We start from the raw sequence: 21,266 nt of genomic DNA, 5'->3' as shown, positions 1-21,266 counted from the left end.
GCCTCTTAACTCTGACCTATAGTAAGGTTTTGAAAAGACTTAAAATCTCAAGAGAATACCATGGCTACATAAAACAGATTTCACAATAAATCATGTTAAAATTTTACTTTCATGTAATTTGTTGCCGATTGTCCAAAAAATTTGATTCCTTCACATTTCTATTGTTGAATTTATCATAATAGCACACTTTAATTCACCAAAAACGTGATATGCATATCGCTTTAGATATTATAGACTTGTTTTTCTGCACTCAACTTGTCCACTGTCAGTATTTTAGCCACATCTTCTTTAATATGCCATTCCAGATAGAACTGACAATTAGTGAACAGCTGCTAAAGTCAAACGAAAGGCTTTAGAAGAACAAACTGCTGATGAAGACTTCTTTTAAACAATGCAGAAAAGTAAAAAGAAAGAAGGGGGATTAAACCTTCAAAAGTTCACAGGAAGGGGAATAGAAGTGGTGATAAATTTACATGAAGGTGTTTGAAAGGGCGTTTCATTTGGAATCAGTCTTTGCTCCTTTTGTGCTTTCTCACTGAGGTATAAATAAGATAGATTTGGCACAATTCTTTGATCCACAACTGAACCAAAGCCTATTTTTACAACATGCAAGCTTCTATTTTTAGTTGGTCAAAAAAGATCTCTTCAGAGGGCTGATTGTAGGAAATTGCAGGAATCAGAGCTTGAGCGTCACACAAAGTATCCACCGCGTCTTACCCGATGACTCATTCGCAACTCTAAATATCACTGAACACCTGGAGGGAAACCAAAGATGACATGCTGCAAATACACTTGAATATCTACAATCTTATTTAGACACTCAGTAAACAGATTTCTTTTATGAACAAGAACATTTTGGCCCCAGGTAATTTTGTGAGAATTGGCAAGTTCTGATCTCTCCAGTCAATAGGCTACAGCTGGAGTAGAGGAAAGGCTGAGTTGCACTCATCCTGGCTCTTTTTCTGTTTTAGTCCACAGAGTAGGAGGAGGAGTGCTGACATTTGATATGCAAAGGCCTTCAAATTCCCAAAGAACATCCCAGTACGTGTGTACTTCAAGGCTTTTTTCCCCCCCTTTCAAAACTCAACTAAATTCTCTTCATGATACCAAACTGACTCATTGTTCTGCCTGCAGAGAACTTTCTAGCAATAAAGAAATTCATTTCACTACCAAGTCTGCCTGGTGGAACAATACCTTTCTCAATGTCAATATGACATTTCGAAGCAACAGCTTTGTGGGTTTCGAAATGGAAAACGACCATGTTTTGCTAAAATTTTAATGGGAGATTGCATCACAGCAGTGCTTCCCAAGCAGTGTGAGAAGTATCACTTTTAGGGGGGAGCATAGAAGAAATGTTAAACATAAACTATTAGTAAGGCATAAACAGATTAACTGAAGGATTAAAGTCATTGAAAGCCAAAAAGACAAGTTGTTAATTTACAGCTTGAAATGACATCAAACTAAACTTATTATAAGGGCATATATGGCATAGACCACAATGTTAGACTGACTATCTATCTATCTATCTATCTATCTATCTATCTATCTATCTATCTATCTATCTATCTATCTATCTATCTATCTATCTATCTATCTATCTATCTATCTATCTATCTATCTATCTATCTATCTATCTATCATCTATCTATCTATCTATCTATCTATCTATCTATCTATCTATCTATCTATCTATCTATCTATCTATCTATCTATCTATCTATCTATCTATCTATCTATCTATCTATCTATCTTCTGCAGGTATTGGTAAGCTGTTCAGAGTTGATTTGCAAACAGGAATCGGCGTGCATCTAGAGGTTTCACTCTCTAGATGCGTGAAGCGGGAACAAGCAACCTTGCAGATGTTATGGTGATGAAAGGTGGATCTACAAAGTGTTGCCTGAGGGTGTGCCAGTGGATGGCGGGGGGGACTGAGTCAAATATAAGCAATACTTTTTGGATTGTTACTTGTGAAACATTTGGAAAATCATGGCGTGTTTTCACTTCATTTCACAGTTAGAGCTAACTGTGAAATGAAGTTAGCTCTAACTTCATTTCAGATTTTATGTGATTTTATCACATAAAATCTCAAAGAACTACATAGCAGTTTGTGTTTGTAATAGGACAAAATGTAAAAAACTTTAAATAGCAACTGAGTCACAGTAATTTAACTTTCAAAGGAAAATAGCCAAAAGAGGTTTTTCTATTGTTCTCTATGGAAACAATAGAGAATATTCCATATTGTTCTCTATGGAAAAACAAACTGGAAAAAGTGTAGTCCCTGTTATGGTACTGTTGTAGCCTCTCTATGTAGCTGTTTCAGTGAGGTGGTATTGTCAGAAAAGGTTTGAGAACTACAGATCCATACGATGCCAAACACCAAAAGCTATTCCCATTTGACACAAGCAGATTCCTGTGTGGCCGGACAAGTTGATGAGCAAACATTCACTGACCAGCTCCTGATGTGACCTGAATTTCTGAGTGTGTGTGTATATAAAAGCTGAATCTATATTCAACCATAGAGAGTTCTCACTCTAAAAGCCTAAGGGTAAGAGCCAGTTTCCGAGCTGCCTCCTCAGAAGTAGCTATTATTGTATCCATGCGATGAAGACGCTGCACTTCTATCCAGTAGTAAAGATGTCCTTGAAGGACTGAAAAACTTCCCATCACCAGCAGGGTCTATTCCTGTCAGGCTGAAGCAGCCATTCCAGGGGTCATTACTGTCTGAACACACACACACACACACAGACCTGGAGGTGTTGTCATGAATAATTCCAAATTGCTGCTCCTGTAGGCTACTTCCTGCTCTTGTTTCTTTTCTGTGTGGGTATGTTTATGCATGAGATATTCATAATTGAACTCTGAAGTGCACAGATATTTTCTGAGTGAACAACTAAAGAGAGGAGATGACTCAAACATCCATCTTCAACTTCCACCATTACGTAAGCACGAAAGAGGTGGAGAGGTCTTCGGCAACAGACGGCTGAATCAAACACTGGCTGGGGATAAAGGCTGATTCTCATTCCAGCTGATAAGCGGCCAGTGGTTGTGATTCTCAGTGCAGGGGATCAGCGAATAGAAGCAGCGTCACACATCCTTTACGCAGGGTTTGTTAATTTCAAGCTCTCGTCACGTTGGTCAGCGGGTTGCTTGTTTCCATGGCCACGGAGAGTGAATGTGAGAAGATGTTCAAGAATGAGTGTAGTGACTTTCCCTGAAATGCTGTGATGTAATCAGTGACATAGTTTGGCAAAGTCTGTCACTGTGATAGTGTGTCTGTGTGCAGCAGGCTTTTCTTTCCACATTTCTGAGCCACCCGCTCTGCCCACGTATCTGCTAATCAGTGCGCCTGTTTGTATGAGAAATAACGACCTCCTGTGTGTATGTGTGTGTGTGTGTGTGTGTGTGGGGGGGGGGTGTGTGTGTGTGTGTGTGTGGGGGGGGGGGGGGGTGCGTGTGTGTGCGTGCATGCATGTGTGTGTGTGTGGCACAAGGTCAGCCACATTGCACAGACGTCCATTTTTGCAATCCATTATTTACAGCTGCAAATGAAAGCTAAGCTGAAGGAAGAGGGAGCCTTGAACTGCAGTTCAAACCACTTCCCTGCAAACAAGTTTTCCCATCTATCCATCGCTCTACCATTTCCTGTCGTAATTGCAAGATAAAGTAACCAGACCAGTGCATGGCTTAAAACACTGAGAGTTTTAAGATTTAATCAAACAGACTACAAGCTGAGTACAAGAGAGATTCTGTTAAAAGGTTTGAATAGTTACCTTACCTGTATGATGTACCTCTTCTTGCATCTTTATGTGAGCTTCAGCTACACTACAACCCCTGGCAAAAAGTATGGAATCACCAGTCTTGGATGAGCAGTCATTCAGACATTTCATGCTGTAAAACAAACTCGGATCAAAAACATGATACAATATTAAGGTCATTCCAAAGTGCAACTTGTTGGCTTTCAGGAACACTCAAAGAAATGAAGAGAAAACATTGTGGAAGTCAATGAATGATACTTTTATTGACCAAACACAGGGAAATAAATATGGAATCACTCAATTCTGAGGAAAAAAGTATGGAATCACTCAAATTGGAGGTAGAAAAAAGGACACACCCAGTCTATTTCCTTTCCCTAAATGGACACCTGCCCCAGATTAGATGTGCCCGTTAGTGTGCAGTTCAAAACACCTGCAGTCATGACACCTTGGAGGGCTGCTGGACGAAGTGGAGTGGCGAGAACCATGACTCCAACAAGAGAAATGTCCCTTGAAACAAAAGAGAGGATTGTGAAACTTCTTGAAGAAGGTAACCCTTCACGCATGGTTGCTAAAGATGTGGGCTGTTCACAGTCAGCTGTATCCAAGATATGGTCCAAACACAAACAGCATGGAATGGTTGTTAAAGCCAAGCGTACTGGTAGACCAAGAAAGACATTAAAGCGTCAAGACAAACAACTAAAGGTCATTTGTCTTGAAAACCAAAAAAGTACAACTAAACAGATGAAGCATAAATGGGAGGAAGCTGGAGTCAATGTATGTGACCGAACCGTAAGAAATCGCCTAAAGGAGGTGGGATTTCAATACAGGAAAGCTAAATGAAAACCAGCATTGACACCTAACCATAAAAGAACAAGATTCCGATGGGCTAAGGAGAGGCAATCATGGACTGTGGATGACTGGATGAAAGTTGTCTTCAGTGATGAGTCAAGAATCTGCAATGGACAAGGTGATGATGCTGGAACTTTTGTTTGGTGCCGTTCCAGTGAGATTTATGAAGAGGCCTGCCTGAAGAAAACAACCAAATTTCCACAGTCCTTGATGATATGGGGCTGCATGTCAGGCAAAGGCACTGGGGAGATGACTGTGGTTAATTCTTCTATCAATGCACAAGTTTACATTGACATTTTGGACAGTTTTCTCATCCCTTCAATTGAACAGATGTTTGGAGATGATGAAATGATTTTCCAAGATGACAATGCATCGTGCCATAGGGCAAAAACAGTGAAGGCATTCCTTGAAGAAAGACACATTCAGTCGATGTCATGGCCTGCAAATAGTCCAGATCTCAACCCAATAGAAAACCTGTGGTGGAGATTGAAAAAAATGTTCCACAAGAAGGCTCCAACCTGCAAAGCTGATCTGGCAACTGCTATCAAAGAGAGTAGGCACCAAATACTGTTTGTCCCTCATCAAGTCCATGCCTCAGAGACTAAAAGCTGTTATAAAAGCCAAAGATGGTGCAACTAAATACTAGTGATGTATTTTGAATGGTCTTTTGTTTATGTGTTTTTCATGATTCCATACTTTTTTCCTCAGAATTGAGTGATTCCATATTTATTTCCCTGTGTTTGGTCAATAAAAGTATCATTCACTCACTTCCACAATGTTTTCTCTTCATTTCTTTGAGTGTTCCTGAAAGCCAACAAGTTGCACTTTGGAATGACCTTAATATTGTGTCATGTTTTTGATCCGAGTTTGTTTTACAGCATGAAATGTCTGAATGACTGCTCATCCAACACTGGTGATTCCATACTTTTTGCCAGGGGTTGTATTTTGAATAGGTAATAGATAAGCAACACTCCACCATGACATTTCTAGCCATTTAACAATGTAGCAAACACTATTTGATCACCAGCTAAACAAAACTACCTCAGGTCTTTTAGATATGTTTAAAACTCTGCAGCATAAATGATGAAGTGCTCAAATGTATACCTCATATGCAAAATTGCTATAAAATTCCCACAACTGCCTCTCAAATGTCCAGAAAATGACTCAATAATAGCAACACTTAACCTCAAAACCAGGCAAAAACTGTACTGATGAAGATATTCTCACATAAGGATAACTAATACTGAAAATGAAAGTGGCAGCATTACCCACCCTTTGATTAATTCAGTTAATAGTTACACTTATGTCACTTATGTGCACACAGAGTTTGTTTTGATGATCCTTGAAGGAAAACTAAGACAAAATAAGACAAGACAGTGGGTGTTGCAGCTGAAGCAACATACTCCATCCTGATGCAACCGGAAACTGTGAGTTGCACACCTTCAATCCTAACACACACTCATAGTTCAAACTATAAATTAATAAAACTTCAAAGGCATGACAAGACTCTATGGTCCACAAAGTCCTCTTCTTTTTCTAGGCTAAATGTTTTAGGTAACATGTATTTTTTTTAAAAATGAGGGAAGATTTTCACTAACATGGTTTCTAGAACAGAATATAGTAGTGGGCATGATCAAAGTGGGCGTCTGCGTCATAGTTTTTAATAAAACCTGTAATTTCTAAACAAACAACTGGAGATAGGCGCCATCAGTACATGTTCTGTTTGAAACATACTAAAAACAGAATAGAAAAGTAAGACACTCTAAAAATGAGCTAAAAATTATAAAATATGTGAAATGTGAAATTACCGTACTTTTATATCTTTTTTTTATTGCTCTGCTGTTCTCAGTATTTGCTTCACACAGGAAGAATGGCGTGTCGCCTCCTCTCTCCACTTTCTGTGTAAATAACCACTGGCTTCTTGGTAAATTCCCAACTTTTGCAAACATCCACAGATTTAATGTTCATAAAATACCATTTGAATTCAAATCCACTTGGCTCTTGTCTAGGAGCAGCAGTTACCTTAATTCTGATCTTGATTTATGCAAAACGGTGATTACTCTACTTTACTAGAGTAGCTTACTGGAGGTGAGATGTTAACTACCCACATTATAAGATCCTAACAGAACCCTACTCTAAAAACTCTTCTACTAAGAGTTCATACCTTGGAAGGTATTCAATAAACCTCAATGCCTTCCAAGTGCTTTTGTTAATGAAAATTAGTACGGAAAAACTCAAATGAAAACAATAATCAACTTTCTTTTTTTAGAAAACACTCTTATTTATTAAATAAATAAATACTGCACTTTATTACACAATAAGTTATTTAAGACATTGTTACCTAGGTGATAATGGCTCTTAAATGGTTCTAAAAAGACCTGGTGTAATGTCATTCTACATAACCTCTCGCTCATTGTGCCGAGACCATCTGTCAAATAAAGACAATAAGAAACAAATCACAGTTTTTAAAAGTTAGCGTAGTGTTACACCCCTCCCCGCTCAGACAAACATGTACTCATTTAAACCCTTCAACATCCACACCAGTCATTTCTTTCCACAGCTGCGGTGGCTTGGACACATACACTGTACATCATTTACAGTATCTCACAGTCGAGCTCTGTTAAAGTTCAGAGCTTCGTTTTATGCTTCTGGAATCAAACCAACTGTTCTGTACACACCTAAGCTGGTGCCAGCCCAGCATTAGTCTCGTTACATGCCCGAAAGCCCAACATGTGGGGTTCACATTCGAACCAACATCCACGGTCCTCTCTCTCTCTTTACCAACAGTAGAAATCAGCCCTTTGTTCCCCATCAACATTCATTGTGCTACATTTCGTTTTCCCCGGCTCTTTCAGTCTCTCTCTGCATTACACTTTCACCTGCACCGACGCTGAGTCATGACAGTGAAACGGTGCAGGAATGTTCATATATTTTGCTCAAGCCCAGCCCTGAAAATCCGCCTGTTCTCTCGCAGGTTTCCTGTTCCTCTGCAGCACTGCAGTAACACAGTGGGTGGAATTTTCAGTGTTTCAGTCCAAAGCAATTTTTGTGGGTTTAGCTGCATCTCTGAAGGAGCATATTGAGGGAGTACACCAGGCGCTGGCGCAGGTCGTTGGGGCAGCCAGACGTCAGCAGGGAGCTGAGCTTGAACGTTTTAGAGACTCGTTCCTCGTTGATGTACGTCAGCATGTACTCATCCCTCTGGCAGCACAGGATGATCTTGGTGTGATCGTGGTAGAAGTTAACCTTTGGAGAGAAAAATAAACAGAAACCCATTAGAATATGTTACCTTTTATCTATATCTGATGTGTAATTCAGTGGAGAGAAAATGTCATCCAAACAGTTCCTCTGAACATGCCCAGCAACAACTGTGTTTTCCGCAGCTGTGGGTGTGTTTACCTGGAAGGTGCCGTCGTTAAAGAGCATCATGAGGGCGCGGTCTGACTTGAGCCACTGCAGCAGGTAGAGACGGGGCATGTGTGAATCTGTTGTAGTACCAAGGTCCCCACCCTGAGAAAGCAAAAAAGACAAATGCCTCGGGATTAGACAGGCTGCAACTTGAACATTTCTCATGTTGTAGGGTGTGGAGAATGGAGGAGCAAAAATAACAGCAAGAGAGATACGGCTTAGCTTGAGAGACTGGTATTTTTACTTACATCCATGAGGTTTTCCTCCATGTAATGGGAAAAGTACTTCAGCACAGTCACTTGGCCCACAAAGTGCTCAGGAACCTCGCAAGTGGGAAAGACAGAGCGCTGGCCTAACTCTGCATAGTAATGAATGGTCCTGAGAAGGAAGAGAGCACAGGGTGTTACACATCCAATTTGTAAAACCAACACTAGATAAAATAAACAAGAACATATAGCACATTTTGACTTTTGGAAACAATTTTTTTGTGAAAACTGGAGCTGAATATGTCAAAAAATAACCCAATCTTTACGGTAACTCCTTTTTCCTTTTGTAAATCTGACTGTATCACCAAGCCAACAGCTTTAACAACAAAGTATAGGCGTTATGAAAGCATAGACTACTGCGTACTTTCTATCAGGCAGGAGGCTCATGTGGGTGCCATTGTTGAAGAGGACGCCAACGGTGTGATCGGACAACTGGTAGCCGAAGCCGTACTTATTGGAGTAGTCCACCCATTTGGTGACCCACTGAAGACTGCAGCTGTTTAACGTCTGAGGAGTGTCGTTTGCTGCAAGGAGAGAGGAAAAGTCAGGATCAGAATACAAGTACATGAAAGATTTTGGGCAAGTCTGAAGCATGAAAGTACACAAGGGAAAAGCTAAAGGACTAAGGTTTCAGTTACTCAGTAGTTTACTCACCTTTAGGCATATTTTCTAGGCATCCTCTTAACACACTGGCAACAGTCTCAGCCACGCTCCCTGTTGTATTGTCTTCAAGACCTTTGGAAACAAAGACAGAGAACCATTTATATGGATCACAGGTAAAAAAAAAAAACTAAAAAAAATCCCCGCATACACTCAAGATTTATTACACATAATCTTTTCACTCATGATGTAACTTACATTCACTGCTGCTGCTACAGCTGCCCAGACTCCCCCTGACGATCAGACGAATGGTGTCTTGCGTTGCTGGCGACTGACTCTCTGTTGCCAAGGCAACGGGGCTCCCGGCAGATGGCGGAAGTAGACTTCCATTCTGAGGTGGGAATGACGACAAGGCTTAGATTCTGCGAGTTTAGATCATCTCTTCCTACTCTGACTCAGTGGTCACCCACAGATTTCAAAGTGCCTGCCTTTAAAGGTTGAGATTAAAGTGCTTTCAGCTAGTTCAGAAACTGTGCTTGTTAGAAAGTTTTGCTGCAACTACAAAGGGTGATTCATTGGATTCTCCACAGAGGGGTATCTCAAATCCACACAAGTTTTAACTGCTGTGTGACTAATGCACCTGCGAAAGTAGCCTACCCACGCCCTTGTAAATATTGGGCTGTTGCTTTCTTACCTCAGACATCTTTTTGCTCTGCTGTTGACTGATGACCGTCCTCTCCAAGTCGTGCTGCAGTTTGTAGATCTCCTCCTCCTCCTTAGTTAACTTGTCTGCAAGAAAACAGCAAACATTAATCCTTCAAGCTGCACAAACTGACTCTTAGAAGGTTTCATGCAGGCATCATCTGAGTCAACTAAGTAGTATTTTTTTTTATTATTATTATTATTACTATACTCACTGAGGGTCTCGTAGTATTTGACCTTATCTCTCTTCCCACCAAACAGTGCAGCAGCAGCTTTCTTAAAGAAGCTCTTTGCAGGACTGGAGACGTGAAAGTCTGGTGGTGAATGGCAGCAGCTAGGCGACAGACGCTCTGGACTAAAGCCCTGTGGAGAAATGGGGAAAGTGGGTCAGTGTGTGGACAGATAATTACAGGGGCAGAAGAGTCATCTCTGAACTCCCACAAAGTGACATTTGCAGACTGAAAGCCAGAGCAAGCTGAACAGAGGTCTAACCTGGGTGAAGAAGTCGTGCCTCAGAATATGCTCTAGATCGGGTCTATCTTCTGGAATTTTGGCCAGCAGATTGGCAATGAGCTGCTTCGCCTGCGGTGACAACGAGGAAGGGAGCGAGTACCGTGCTTCTCTTATACAGCGGTAGGTCTCCTTCAGGTTGGTGGTTTCAAATGGAGGTCGGCCCAACAGCATAGTGTACCTGAAACAGAATCCAAGCGATTGCATGAGTATACGGTTTAGAAAATATATCTTCTGTCTTCAAGCGGTATTGTAATTTATGATGTTGACAAATTTTGCTGGAGCTTTTTGCAGTCCCTAACAGTGGAATAATAGGAACCCAACTCACATTACACAGCCCAGAGCCCAGATATCCGATTCACAGCCGTGACCCTGCTTGTTGAGGACCTCAGGGGACAAGTAGTTTGGAGTCCCGCAGATCGTCTTCCTCCTGTTTCCCGCCGGCTCCAACTTGGCAGCGAGACCAAAGTCTCCGACCTTCAGTTCCATCGACTCGCTAACAAAAAAGTTCCCTTTGGGAGAAGAAAAACAGTGGAAATATGAATACTTGCTAAGCCAACCCAAGATCAAAGGCATGGTACCACACAATTATTATGGATTTGAAGAGTTTGGTTACAATAAATCACATACATGTACAGATTTGCAAAATTTTGCAAAAAAAAAAAAAAAAAACTGTTATGAAACTTTTGTGGATAAAAATTTCTTACCCAATTTAAGGTCCCTGTGAAGAATTTCTTGTTCATGCAGATACTTTAGTCCAGAAACAATCTGTCTCAGGTAATACCGCACTTCTGGCTCGGTAAGCACTTTGCGCGCCTTCAGAATGTGGGCCAGGGACTATGGAAAGACAAAATAGAAAATATTTAAATATATACATCTACTTTAAGAAATCCTACATTGACATGCTCCATCATAAATGCAACTCTGTGAGCTTCATTAAGAAGTCGAAGGTTGTTATATAGTGCATAATAAAATACAGATAACTGGTAATATATTTACTTTCTATGCAATGTCTTCTTTATCTTTCTTATAATTGCACTCACTTTTCGACTGCAGTATTCTAGCAAGATGTAGATGTTCTCTTTGTCCTCAAAATGGTGATAAAAATGCACGATATTTTTGTGGTGCAGGACTCTGTGCAGCTCAATTTCTCGGTCGATCTGCACACAGAAAAAGGACAACACGGTCACGTCTGCAACCAAAGACATTTGAGCGACAACATACCCGTGAGTGCGCACAGGCACCGCAGCAGCGCGCTTACCTTCTCCCGCTGGTGAGGCTTGGAGACGCGCGCATGTGGGATAATCTTTGCTGCGTAAACTTTGCCGGTGGAAAGGTCCGTCATCTCATAACATTTAGCAAATCCTCCCTGGATGAAAGAGGGGAAACAACATTGTTAAAACACCGTGCCGTCGGGGTGAGAAGTAAATTCCAACGAGTCGAGGGCAGATGCTGAGCTGTGCGCTACCTTTCCCAAAACTTTCCCCCGGCAGTAGCACTTCCCCGTGGCCGGGTCGGTGATGATCCTAGCCATCTCTGACGGAGCGCTGCGCTCCTCCGTTCTCTTCCGCCGAGGCTCGCAGGACCTCTGCGTTGATTCGCACATGCTGCTGCTGTTAGTCTGTTGGAGGACGGTGCTTTTATGTACTTCCATTGGAGAACTGATTCTCTTCCCGCATACAGAATGCATCCCAGAGAGGCTCTCTGGAAGCTTTTATACCCGCTCTTCCTCCCTCCTTGTGCTCTCCCCGTCTCCCTTCTCCTCCCTCATCACCTACCCAACTCCCTCCCTCTTTCTCTATCTTATGCTCTCTCTCTCTCTCTCTCTCTCTCTCTCTCTCTCACTTCCTAACGTCATTGTAGGAAACGGGAGCAGGAGGTCTGACTGTTATCGATCACCTATACCAGACAGAGACTGCCCGTTGATGGTGACACAAATATAAAATACGAATTTAATAAAACGGAGTGTTTTGATTGATTTATTTTATTTGCTACATTATGACCCCAATTATTTATTAGCAATGGGAAAATGGTAAATGGCATTTATTACATTGCGATTTATCAAGTCCAGAGGACCCCAAAGCGCTTTACACTACGTTCAATCATTCACGCATTCGTGCACACATTTAAACACTGATCAATGGAAAAAGAAAAAAAAAAATGAAAAAAAGATTTGTTCACGGAAACAGAAAATTAAAATGTTATGTCTATGTTATATCATGGTAGAAAACAAACAAAAACAAAAAAAAACAAAAAAAAAAAACAAAAACAAAACAAGGACATTTAATCCGTGGGTCTAATCCAAAAAGTCTGCACGGCTCACGACAAAACCAATCTGCATTCGGTACAGCCTGGTTTTAGGCTGTGGAGTACCAAGGCCTGTTTAGAGTTATAGCGCCCTCAGGTGGATATTTTTGAGTCAGGGTGGATAATTGTGTCAGCATGATACACAAGTCAGATGTATGACCATAGACAGGTGAAGTACATGACTCTCACTGTCTGGGTGGGATATATTAAGCTAGAGAACCTGTTGTCTTCAAAATGAATGTGTTAGAAGTAGGAAAAATGCCCAAGAGAAAGAGTTTGAGCATATTTCACATGTACATAACCAAAACTGCAGATCTGAAGAGGGGCTTACAGTGTTCTTCATCTATTAAAAGTGGTCTAAGGAAGAGACAATCTTGATCCATCAGACAACCAGACAACTGTTGCAGAAGCTGATGCAGATCCTGACAAAAAGGTGCCAGGATATATTAATGTAGTTTCTTGCATGGACAGAGCAGTCAGCTAACCCATGTTCACTGTTAAAGACGGCAATAATGTGGACATCAGAACTGGACTATGGAGCAACAGAATAAGGTGATTTGTAAATTAACAGTTGTTGTGTGTGTCACAAACCACATCGATACAGTATGGAAAGAAGGTAAGCCACAGGTTGTAGCGTTTTGATTTGGGTAATGATCAGCAGGGATACCCAAGATCCTACCATCCACATAGATGTTAGTTTGACACCTACCAACTTCCCTATAGCCCAGTGGATAGCTGGAGCCTCTTCCAGTAAGATAAAATGGTTCAGGAATAGTTTGAGCAACACAATAACATAGTTAAGATGTTGACTTGGCCTCACAATTCTCCCAAGATCTTAGTAAAGAATCTGTGGGATGTGCTTGGCAAACAAGTGAGAATCATGGAGGCCTCACCTCCATGAAATATACAAGACTTGAAGGATCTGCTGCTAATATGTTAGCACGGATTAAGGGGAGTGGAGTCCATGACTTGACTCCAACAGACCCCGCTTCCACCGTTAACGCAATTTACAGAAAAATGTCTAACTCTTGACATTTAATGACATAAGGCGATTGCAAATGTCTTCTGATAATCTTAGAGATAGAACAAATTCAAGCCTTATTGACATTTATGAACTTGTTTTATTAATATTTAGACAGTGTGCTGCACAGATAATCAGTGTTGCCTGTGCAAAACTTATAATTTTCAATTTAGTTAAAAGTGTTATCTAATGTAAAAAAGATCTTTTCAGATTTTCACAAATCATTGACAGAGTAAAATAAGTTAAATCTTTTATGAAAAACTGAACAACAAATAAATCATAATATTCAGCATTCTTCATTAAAAAACAACAACAACAAAAAACACTGCACTAAATGTCGGTCACAGTATTCGACTCATTTCATCTCCGTCTTTCTCAAGTGTGAGCGCACAGAGTTGATCTCATAAGCAAACGTCTGGTCAAGTCCAGAGCCGGCAGCTGATTTTTGGGGCCAGTTAGGGAAAGGAAAACGGCAAGAAATGACCAGCGCATCTTGAGGAAGCTCCTTCAGTAGCTTCTCTCCCAGCACTTCGATCTGTTAACAGTCATAGGAATACAATAACAATACAATGACTTGGTAGCAAAAATAAAGTAAAGAGAAGATTTTCAGTAGAAAAATGGCTTACCACTCCTGGAACAAGGAAGGCTGTCACATTGTTGTACGAAGACAAATCGGCCTAAGACGAAAGATCAAGACACTTAGGACTTTGATCACATATTGTGACTTTCTAAATTATTTTATAACATTTAGGAATATTACAACCACAAAGTTTAATAGATTTTATTTGAATTTTAGTGAGAGACCAAATCAAAGTTGGGCATAATTTTAAAATGAAAGAAAAGTACTACATGGTGCACATGAGCCAATCTACCTATAATAGTATTCGTCAAAGACCCGAGACCTGTCCACACAAACTCCATGCTGTGATTACAGCTAAAATCACAGTTGATTTGTAAAAGCAATAAAAAGGGTAAAACATCCAAGCTGGTGAATACTTTTTATAGACCCTGTATCAGCTCTCATGTCCCTGACAGTGTGATGCTGCCATCAGCATGTTTCACTGAGAGGACCGGTATGTTCGGGGTGATGTGCAGAGATAGTTTTCCTCTACTAAGTTTATTGCAAGTTTTAAAAAAAAAAGTATAGTTTGGTCTTATTTGACCAAAACACCTCCTTTCACATGTTTGCTGGGACTTCTCCAGGACATGTGGACAAACTTTAAATAGGAGTTCTTCCTGCTGTGCATCAACAATGAGTTTTTTCAGCAATCCTCCATAGAGGCTACATGTATGGAGAGCTTAACAGTTGTCCTCTCAATAGATACTCCCACTGTAGCTGTGGATCTCTGCAGCTCCTCCAGAGTTACCATTGGCCTCTTAACTGTTTCTCAGGTATTTTGATGGCTACTTTTGAAAGGCACAAGAAGACTGTTTTTGTCCAAGCCTTACCTTCCAGAAGTCCTTCTTAACAAAGGTTACTTGGCTGGAGGGGATTCTTCTCCAATAGGCTTTGCTCCTTGCATAAGCCACTAGAATTGAGTTGATCTCAAACCCTGTGCACTGAAAACCAGCGGAAGAGGCTGCAAATACCTGGAAATAGCACAGCATTGTGTAAAATTCAACCACAGCAAACAAGGCAACAAGGAAAGTGTCTATTCTGTTCATTTTGATAAACTTGTTTCAGAGAGCCTCTCTTCACTCACCAATCTTCCATCTCCAGCTCCAAGATCTGCTAAGCGACCTCTTCTCCCCTGGAGCAGCTTCATAACGTTCTGTGCTTGGTCTTTACTGGAGGGCAAATATGGGACCTGAGCCACAGTGGACACAGCGTGTGGTGAGTCAACATTGCCTGCCTGAGCCACAATTACTGTAAATGCTACTTTGCTTTTCCAGTGGTGAGAACAAGTAAGAACATAATATTCTGTTGTCGCGCTATGGTAAATAAGCTCTACAGAGCTTAAGTGTTGCAATTTAAATCATCCCAGTGTGAAACACAAATTTCATTTTTTTTGTTTACTTACTGAAAATGCTTCATATTAAATATATTTCTGCTTTCAGTGAGCTCTCTATGTGTTGTTAACAACCTTGACTGACTTTTGTATGTCTGTAAAATAACATAGCAAATCTTCAGATGAATTCTCTTTAGCTTTTACCTGATTAAACTCAGTTTAATCTGTCACTGGAAACAATTCAGTTCTCTTTTTGTTGTCTTGATTTTTTTAACACACTGTCTTACTCTATATTTTCAAAAGAGGAGTGGCACCGGCTCATAGTGGTAGAGCAAGTGGTCGAGGACCCATCGTTGCCCGGTTAGAATCCTGAAAAGCATGAGTGAACTTATGCAACTACAAAGATTTGTTAAAGAACGGACACTCAGTGAATTCCTCACTATTAAATGTACTAAATATTATGTTAATATAACAAAGTCGAAGTGATTAAAAACCCCAATGTAGTAAGTAGTAACAAGATCACTTAAAATCATAAAGCTCATCATTATGACTGTCTGACCTCACATTTCTAAACCATGTGGGAAGACTTCCCAGAAGAACGGAAGCTGCAAAAGGGTGAGTCAAAATCATGTTGAACCCTATGGACTGAGAATATGATGTCCATCAAGGTCATCTGTGTGCGTAAAGGTAGATAAGCAAATTCTTTAGGCAGGATAGCTGGTAATGTAAAAATCAAGTGAGTGTTGCATAAGTAACAAATTTAAATATAACAAAATGTTATAAAATTTACCATTAACACTTTATTTGAAGGGGTGTGCATCAGACAGACATGACACTGTCATAAACATGACATAACATCTGTTATGAACATAAAGAAGTCTTTATGGATGTTTATGACAGTTGTCATGAAGTGTCATTTGGTAAATAATGACACTTTTAATGCAGAATTGCTCTAAACGTTGCATTAAAAGTCCATTAAAAATGCCAACTTTGCATTAAATTATCATAATTTACAAAATCATGCAAAGTTGTCACTTTTAATGGACTTTCAATGCAACTTTTAGAGCAACTTTGCATTAAAAGTGTCATTATTTACCGAATGAAACTTCATGACAACTGTCATAAACATTCATAAAGATTTCTTTATGTTCATGACAGAAGTTATGTCATGTTTATGACAGTGTCATGTGTGTCTTATGCACACCCATTCAAATAAAGTGTTACCCATTTACCTTTGAAAACAAAAGCCATAAATTAATTTCAGATTAACGTTTTTGGTTGTTGGTGCAAAATTAATAATTACAGTTACAGACTTACCAGTTTCTTCTTTTCCCACATTTGATGCTGGCATGGAGCACTATGCTCCAAAATAAGCAAATTATTGTTAATCAACAACTCAAATTGCGTATCTGTTTAATTGTTTTTATTATTATTATTATTTCAAGCATGCGATATTTAATAGATTTAAGGGGAAAATACACACAAGGCAAAAGGAAAAAATAAAATAAAAGAAGCAATATTTTGTACCTTAAGATGCCGTGGGATTTTGCGGAAGCCAGGCATAGTGAAAACGCTCCATAATCCATAAAGACCTGTGAGGACGGCTCCTGTGCAGGCCGACACGATGGGATGGGGTCTGCTGGTGGGAAAGACCCCACCGTAGTCCTGAATGATCAGCTCGATTGAGTCCTCCATTGCAAAAACAGTGTGAACACCTGTACAGAAAATAAACAAAAATGTCTTCTATACTTAAAGAATTATTGCAACAATAGAGTTTCATAAGAATAACAGCAGCCAAAAAGGCTTCGACCTCTTTGTTTTGATTAAATTAGCGAAATAAATAATATTTTCAAAAATGAAGGTCATCTGCACTTTCTTCTTTTTCGATTCGGGGACTTTAAAACAAAAAGTAACACAAATGATTTTCAGCAACTTAATACGATCTTATCGCTCATTGATGTGATTAGCAAATGTTTTGAGTGGTTAAACAGAAATGGAGGAATTACAAATTAAAAACATAACATCACCACCCAAACATAGCAGCAAGTGCTTTCGACATAGAGCTCACAATATGGCAAATATATATTTTTAATACTTAAACTTGTCCAAACTCATCCAAATTTTATTTATGTGATTAATTCATATGTTTATTTATATTTTTTGGTTGGAAAAAATGTGTGACCAGGCTTTTTAAAACACACTGTATATGTAAAACATGAACCTATTAGGACAGTGTCAGCCTGTCTTACTGGCTTTGGAAATGAAGCCACTGAATTTCAGAGAAAATTTGAGATTTCAAAATAACTGGGATAACATTGAATAAAAGATGTTACTTTGTTCCCCCCTCCTCCCCCAGTGTGAGGTAACAGACTTAGTTCTTTTAAGGAAGATAAACTGGAAAAACACATCCGGCGCAGAATGAATGGAAAAAGGGAAGAGTGTTAACTCAAATTGGCTGTAATTGAGGGTTGACCCAGATCCTATTGAACATTTCTGAAGAGAGGAAATGTCATTGAAAAGATTACTCCTGCGGGCCAAAAAGAGTTTTGTCAATAGAAGAGAAGTGCTGAACAACATACAAAGAAGGCTTTCAAAAGTAGATGATAAGCAGATGCTGTCATTGTTACCTAAGGTTCTTCAAACATTAGAGAAAAGCAATAATAAGATGAACCCAATGTTGATGCTGTCAAATAATGTGAATGTTTTATTGCTTTATTTATTTCATTTTTTATAATCGAGTCCTACTTTAAACATTTTCCACAACCATGTCCCCTGATGCCTTCGTTGATCTTCTTGATACTTTCAGTTCTGTAATGTTCTCTAACAAACCTCTGCATTTACGCTGTGGATAAATTACACATCCTTGAAACTCTATTTACTCCAAAAATGGCCTCTAAAGTTGGTTTAATGGCATTCTAAGTGATAGTAGAAAGGGGAATGCACGCCATAGTTTTAATATTTATCTCTACAGTTTGTCACAACTCCTGTCACAAAAAAAACAAAACAAAACAAAAACAAACACTTTGAATGTTTTGATTTTAATGTGAGAAAAAAAAAATTCCTAAGAAAAGAATGACAATGAACTGTATTTACTGTTTATTTTTGTTTTATTGGCGTGTCCACAGAAAACAACGTTCAGAGCAGTTGCTAACGGCAGATGGAGCTATGGCGACCTTTGGTTTCCCTAGAAACCTTCTAGAAAAGTTTGGCTTAAACGCTTTGGATTAAAAGTAATATAAAATATCGGCTCTTATCCTCGTATATATGTTACCTCTTAGCGAAAAATAGAGCTACATGGTCGGACTTTCGCTGAAGTAGCTTGTAAACAAAGTGAAACGTTTAGGTTAGAGGTAGCCGATCGATGCGGAATAAGCTAAAGAAGTGCTACATGCAATAGCAGTGCAGGATGCACACAGAAGCACTCTTCTAAGAAAGGGAATTTTTGTAAAACACAGCATAAAGTGCATGAAATTGTGAACACACATGTCTGAGCTGCCTACCTGCCCCGCCCCTCTTTCTGACGCTTCACAGTCTACTGCCTGCCTCACACGGGTCGTCCAAAGGCCAGTCAGTCACAATAACCCCGCCCTGTGACAACTAACAGGCCCTATCAGTTGTCTGCCAAGTAACGGATGCTCTCTCTGCCTGGCAAAATGAAGTGTATATTTAATCCCCAATCTGCAGTTACGTAATATCTGATGTACTGTGATTCTTAAGATCATTAAAGTCCACGTAGTGTAAATCAGGTGTGTGCATCAATGCACGTTCATTATGTTATTAAATCACAGCATTGGTTTTATATTCCCGTTTTCTAATCTACATACAAAACCCTAAAATCTAATTTTAATTGCAAAACATGGACATTTATTTATCTCGGAAGCTCTACCGCCTGCCTCCATTGTGGAGCCAACAATATTAATATTCATCAGCACTCAGGTCGCTCTTATTTTCTCTGTCCCTCTGAAGCGGCGCTGCCTGCTTCAGGGGCGTGGGCACGCCAGCAAAACAGGGAGAGTGACGCAAAAAGCGAGAGCCTATTATATTTTGCTTCCTGGAAGCAAAAAGGGGGGGAGAGGGGCTACAATCCTGGCCAGGTTGGAGTTGATGTTAACTGGGGGTGAAAAAATAAAAGATATACAGGTGGAATATTAGGCTACTGAGGATCAAATGGACTTGTATGGGAAGGTAAGGTTGTTAAATGCATGTAACTAGAAACTAAGAATGTGGAAAACTATTAGACAGGGCTTTTTTTTATATCATAAGAGGGTGTGTCTCAGATAAACTGAAATCTGAAGCAGCGTTTCATCCAGCTGTTCACAGCTTTGAGGCGCTCCACGCAGGGACTGCTGCCTCCATGCGCTTTACAAACTGTGTAAAAAAAAACAAACAAAAAAAAAACAAAAAACTACAAGACCAGTGTTCTTTGTTCCCGTGACGTAGCCGATACCCATGACACGCGCTTCTTTTCGCTCAGCCAAGCCAGCATCATCATCATCATCACCACCACCATCATCATCATCAGCAGTAGCAGCAGCAGCCTCCAGATCGGAAGCGGAGGGGACAGCTCCCAGGTGCTGAAACTGGTTCGGAGACAGAGAGAGAGGGAGAAAAATACCATAAAATCAGCGTCTGCGGTATAGATTCAGAGAAATAAACCTCTATCCTGCTTATCAGGGGCAAATACAGGTCGAAACGAGGCCTTCGAAACAGGTTTGTCCACACAATGTCCTTTTAGTTTCACATATGTGGAAGAATTTTTGTGAAACGGTAGAATGACATCCTCCTGCTCAGAACAGCCAGTCTATGTAGTTATCTGGCATGCGGCTTCTTTGCTCAGCAGCGCTTGATTATTATTATTATTATTTTTATTTTATTTTTTTGCATAACCGGCTTATGGCGTGAAAACGGTGTCCTTGCAAACACAGACACACGCGCACACATGGAGGCGAATAGAAAGCGAGTGCAGGACTGGCATGATGGAGGTCCGGCATCTTTTATTCAGCGCAAAGGGTGCAGGGAGATATGGTCGCACATGTTTAGGGACGGAAGCTGCCCGGTCCAAACATTCACCTTGGAGGGAGCGATGACCGCTCTCCTGTCATCTCCCCAGTGCAACGTGCATCCTCTGAGGTGGCTGACTGCTGACTGCTGGCATGGAAAAGCTTATGTCAGAGTGTGAGCTTTCAGTACTCTGTGTACAATTGTAAACAAGTAGATTCAAAGCGACATATTCAATTTAAATGGGTTAGATTTTAATCATTTTTCATGAGTTTAAAGGCAAAGTCCAAATTTATTCAGGTGAAGTTATAATCAGAAGTAGTTGTCTTATTCTTGGTTGAGAAAATCTGAGAAATAAAAGTATCAGCGGATTTTTTATTTTTATTTTTTCAGAAGAGACCATTGTTAAGTGTGTTGCTGTTTTCTCTGCTGAACAACTTCTCTGTCATTTCGCTTATGTTGCCACAGATTGGAAATTAATCATATTTAACAGCTAAAATCAATTAGTCAGCTGCCTGCTAGCTTCTAAAATCTGCTCCAGGTAAATCCTGCTTCAATTTTTGCTCATCAGGTTTGTCCTCCAGGGTACAAAATAGGATTTAGTTCATCATTGTTCAAAAACCTGAAATGTGTCGTTTATTGGAAGAAGCTTTCTCATGATTAATTTACTCAGCTAGCTAGCAGATTTTAGCATTAGCATTACTGCTAAACTAACTAAAGTTGGATGCAAAAATTTCAAAATCTGTTTTACTGAGGTGGCATTTTTAACCTTCTCCTAGGACATTGTAGCTAAGATTAATTAGCAATGGGTACCTCAGAGTACCCATTGCTCAGACTTAGTTTGAATTTGGCCTTTTTTTGTTGCAAAATAGAAATTCAAAGTTACTGAAAAACAAAATCT

General features: G+C 39.9%; 2 protein-coding genes across 2 annotated transcripts; both read right to left on the bottom strand.

Annotated features, from left to right (window-relative positions):
* Nucleotides 1-6,860: 6,860 nt before the first annotated feature.
* On the bottom strand, nt 6,861-11,851 carry plk2b (polo-like kinase 2b (Drosophila)). The gene is made up of 14 exons (XM_014985581.2): nt 11,559-11,851; nt 11,352-11,459; nt 11,134-11,250; nt 10,798-10,927; nt 10,419-10,602; nt 10,073-10,271; nt 9,796-9,943; nt 9,573-9,667; nt 9,137-9,269; nt 8,933-9,013; nt 8,643-8,802; nt 8,261-8,390; nt 8,004-8,114; nt 6,861-7,850 (listed from the first exon to the last, which is right to left on the bottom strand). Exons 1-14 carry the CDS (start codon nt 11,778-11,780, stop codon nt 7,659-7,661), a joined length of 2,010 nt encoding a protein of 669 aa, XP_014841067.2. The 5' UTR covers nt 11,781-11,851; the 3' UTR covers nt 6,861-7,658.
* A 1,644-nt stretch (nt 11,852-13,495) lies between these two features.
* On the bottom strand, nt 13,496-17,244 carry LOC106916957 (adenine nucleotide translocase lysine N-methyltransferase). The gene is made up of 5 exons (XM_014985584.2): nt 16,895-17,244; nt 15,122-15,226; nt 14,868-15,008; nt 14,045-14,095; nt 13,496-13,953 (listed from the first exon to the last, which is right to left on the bottom strand). Exons 1-5 carry the CDS (start codon nt 17,060-17,062, stop codon nt 13,774-13,776), a joined length of 645 nt encoding a protein of 214 aa, XP_014841070.1. The 5' UTR covers nt 17,063-17,244; the 3' UTR covers nt 13,496-13,773.
* Nucleotides 17,245-21,266: the final 4,022 nt, after the last annotated feature.

Source organism: Poecilia mexicana, unplaced genomic scaffold (assembly GCF_051168715.1).
Source record: "Poecilia mexicana isolate PSO_F unplaced genomic scaffold, ASM5116871v1 scaffold_9, whole genome shotgun sequence".
Lineage (NCBI taxonomy): Eukaryota > Metazoa > Chordata > Actinopteri > Cyprinodontiformes > Poeciliidae > Poecilia > Poecilia mexicana.
The sequence above is the reverse complement of the archived record's forward strand: the minus strand, read 5'-3'. Positions and strand labels throughout refer to the sequence as shown.

Excerpts from the sequence above, each read along its gene's own strand:
- plk2b (XM_014985581.2), bottom strand. The coding sequence starts at position 11,780 with ATGCATTCTGTATGCGGGAAGAGAATCAGTTCTCCAATGGAAGTACAT. Across the intron at positions 11,460-11,558 it reads GGGGGAAAGTTTTGGGAAAG|GGAGGATTTGCTAAATGTTA; the intron begins GTAGCGCACAGC and ends TCTTTCATCCAG. Across the intron at positions 9,944-10,072 it reads GGCACGACTTCTTCACCCAG|GGCTTTAGTCCAGAGCGTCT; the intron begins GTTAGACCTCTG and ends ATTTCTCCACAG.
- LOC106916957 (XM_014985584.2), bottom strand. The coding sequence starts at position 17,062 with ATGGAGGACTCAATCGAGCTGATCATTCAGGACTACGGTGGGGTCTTT. Across the intron at positions 15,009-15,121 it reads GAGCTGGAGATGGAAGATTG|GTATTTGCAGCCTCTTCCGC; the intron begins GTGAGTGAAGAG and ends TGCTATTTCCAG. Across the intron at positions 14,096-14,867 it reads TTAAGAAGGACTTCTGGAAG|GCCGATTTGTCTTCGTACAA; the intron begins GTAAGGCTTGGA and ends CTTTCGTCTTAG.